Below are 3395 nucleotides of genomic sequence, written 5' to 3' on the forward strand. Positions count from 1 at the left end.
ATTACTATAATGATACTCTGTGACCCAATGCGTTTTAATGTCAACATTTCTATTCAGTCAGTGGTTCTTTTTGGTCCAGTAGTTTTATTGCTATAACAAATTCTTAAAATTGTGTCCCAGCCATTATTTTTGGGTTGGAAATATTGGTGCATTACTTAATAACGACCGTAACCCGCAGACAAAAACAAAAAGAATCATTATATCATTGGTTTATTATTACATAGATACACAAATGAAAATCAGATCATTGGGATATTATCACATATAGATTCATACAATTATGGAAATCACTTTGTGTAAAGTCAAAGCTTTGGAATAAAATCCTTTTCCCAATGCTAAATGCGATGCTAAAACGTCCTTAAAGGGCTACGAAAGATACACAAGGAACACAATCGTACTTTTGTCTTTATCACAAGTCCATTCCAGGGTCATAATTGGCTATCATGAACCACAATACGTCCCTGGGACCAAGAACAAATAAGACTGAGAAGAACCTCCGTCTTTGGTCCATGCACTGACTATTGGATAAGCAGTAAAATGTGAGTGAAGGTGGAGCCAATTTGAGAACCGGCTGAGCACTGAGTTGAGGGCCATCTACTTTCCCCCATTGGCGCCACGTATTTGCGAGGAAAATATCATAGCAGGCTTCCAGGCGTGTATGATAAGTGCAATCAAACACTTTCACTTGACATGGCTCAATGAATATTGACTAAAGTGACACCCAAGCAAGCTAGTGATTACAGAAGGCACAGAATAATCGAGTGATACGAACGCATATGACCAATTGGTCGAACGCGTCAAACCCCAACAACAACAACAACAACACTTTCACTTGTTCTCATTAAATTTTTCTTCTCCGGGGCTGTACTGCGATGAGCTAGTTGTAGAGGTAACGAATTGTAATGTTCCGCGCCAGCTCCACCTCCGCTCAAATTCACCGGGTATCAGCCGTATTTTATTCGACTCAGCATGGTTGTAGTATCGAAATAGGGAGACGAAGGTTCTTAGTCTTTATTTGTTCTTGCTGGGACGGATCTCCAGTTTCCTGTTTGATGAGCCACATTTTAACGAAGTCCGAACATTCCACCCCTTTAAACATGGATGGGAAGTATCGTGGGTCAGATTGGGAATGACACGCGTTATAAATTTCGATACTTTTCCGTAACACAAACTAAGAATTGAATTTTGTTGCTGTGCTGCGAGAGCCAACTCACTCATCGATTTCAGAAGTTTAGAACTTATCATAATTATATTGACCTTTAGCGCAGGATGGCTCTCTGAACTCTGGCTGCCAGTCGTTGAGTGAGTGCGTACCTTTTAAGGCGCTTTATGACGGGAAAACTAAAAAAAAGTGGCAGTTTGGAAAAAAATGCTCCAGGGTGGAATTTTCGGTGATTAAGAATATCCGTCTTTCATAGCCCTTTAAGATTAACCAAATGCCCCTAAGATATCCCTGAGTTCAGCTTCTTCGCCGTCAGCGTCAGGCGCATCAGTTCTGCCACATCGTCCACTGTCAGACGCATTTTCAGCTCCATTTTTCGAATATATGGAACTGTTGAACGAAGTGATTTTGGCCAATGGTACGAATGACGAACAGCAGTGGCCACTGACAGACATCCACAGTCTAAAAATCGAAATTGGGTTTAGCATTGGTAAAAGCATTCTATTGCGAAGCTTTGACTTTACACAGTTCATCATAGAAAACGCTCTCTCAACGACTGCGTTGCTGATAGGCAAACTCAGCAACGACAATGCCCACTTTGCCAAATCCTGAAAGACTGGCTCTCCAATAGGGTCACGAAACTGAAGCACGTGGACCCAGAACTCAGAGGAGTCTTTTAGAAGTTCTCCGCCGCAATGTTCATTCCAGTCAACCTCGAGCAGGCGTCTCCACTGGTTTTCCATGTCTCCAAATTCTGTCACTGGAATCACACTAAGAGGTAGGTCGGCGAATTTGGGTCTAGTCTGAGATAAACATATTCTCGGAGAGAGAATTCTCAATTTCAGAAGGGAATCAATGGCAAGAGGTAAACGTTTCAGAACTGACCTTGCAGCCGTCTTGAGAAAGCCGTGACAGCGAAGCTTTATTTCCTCTTTCATCTCGCTTGGAAGATCAGCTTCGCTGAGTTCAGAAAGAAACAAATGCCCAAAGTCTACCTGGTCGACAGGAAGGTAGTAAATTAGAAACTCAAGGTTGACGTTAAGGGACACTGCAGACGGCCGAAGGATCCTGCGCAGGATGCACATGACCAAATCTTTCACCTCTTGAAACAGACGAAATTGGTCTGCATTCGAATGTTGAAATAGTATGTTCACCCTCTGAAAGTCGGCCAATAGCGGTTTCAGAAAGACAATGTATAGACGGTTGCGCTTATCACTGTACATTTCGTGTAAAGTTCTTGCAGTATAGCACCGCTCTTTTTCCTTGGCGATGCGGAAATGTGTTGTCAGTTCGAGGTATTGCTCATCAACTCTACACACTGCGGTGTATCGCGACAACCAGCGTGTACTTGAAGGGGCAACAATTTTAAGGGGCGAATTTTGATTTATCAGCCTATATATCTGGCTGTACGCTTCCCTTCGCAACGGGCTTACGCTAAACCACTTGTAAGTTTCCGAGAGCATAAATTCTAGGTTTCTCGGCAACTCTTCCACCGCCTTGGAAGCGCACAAGTGCAGAGAGTGGCAAACACATTTGAAAAGCTGAAGGTGGGGTAACCCATCTGCTTTCAGCAATGTAAATAGAGAGTGATTTGCGCCCCACATGTTATTTGCCCCATCAGTACCAATACCAATCAGGTTTTTGAGAGGTACTTTGCACTCTGCAAGAAATTTTGTGAGTTCTGCGTGGAGTATAATAGCTGTAGTTGATGGTACTTCAACCATTCCTAACGCAGTACACACTATCTTTTTCAACTTAGGGGTGTAATATCGAATGCAAATACACATGAACTTCATTGTAGAGACATCAGTTGACTCATCCAGTATTAGAGAGTACTTACCATCTCCAATGTCAGCCACTATCTCCTTCAGGGTTTCAGGTCCAAGCACATTCTTAATGAGAGCAGAACATTTAGTTCTTTTTAGCCTCACCGATTCACCAATAGGCCCAGGAAATAAGTCTTTGATGATAGTAGAAAGATGGTCGATTGTTCTCACCGACGAGTGACAGGCTACATGAGCAGCCAAGACCAGCTCCGCTTTCCGCGAAGCCAAGTGCGTCGACGTGACTCCTAGAAAATTAGCATTAATTATTCGTGATTATTTCGGCTATGTTTCATAACCGATTATTTCGGCTATGTTTCATAACTTTACTCTGAAAGGGGATGTGGTTGGGGGGGGGCAAAACTTCCGTCCGGATTTTGCCCATGAAGGTAAAGTCAAAGGCGGATGAA

At 42.9% G+C, this 3395-nt stretch overlaps 1 protein-coding gene across 1 annotated transcript; it reads right to left on the reverse strand.

Annotated features, from left to right (window-relative positions):
- Positions 1-1428: 1428 nt before the first annotated feature.
- LOC148939219 (uncharacterized) lies at positions 1429-2903 on the reverse strand. Its single transcript, XM_089106815.1, has one exon. The coding sequence runs from the start codon at positions 2884-2886 to the stop codon at positions 1429-1431; it is 1458 nt and encodes a 485-aa protein (XP_088962941.1). The 5' UTR covers positions 2887-2903.
- Positions 2904-3395: the final 492 nt, after the last annotated feature.

The sequence above is a fragment of the Artemia sp. Qi Xiang Cuo genome, chromosome 21 (assembly GCF_049724085.1).
Source record: "Artemia sp. Qi Xiang Cuo chromosome 21, ASM4972408v1, whole genome shotgun sequence".
NCBI classification, from domain to species: Eukaryota; Metazoa; Arthropoda; class Branchiopoda; order Anostraca; family Artemiidae; genus Artemia; species Artemia sp. Qi Xiang Cuo.

Excerpts from the sequence above, each read along its gene's own strand:
- LOC148939219 (XM_089106815.1), bottom strand. The coding sequence starts at position 2,886 with ATGGTTGAAGTACCATCAACTACAGCTATTATACTCCACGCAGAACTC.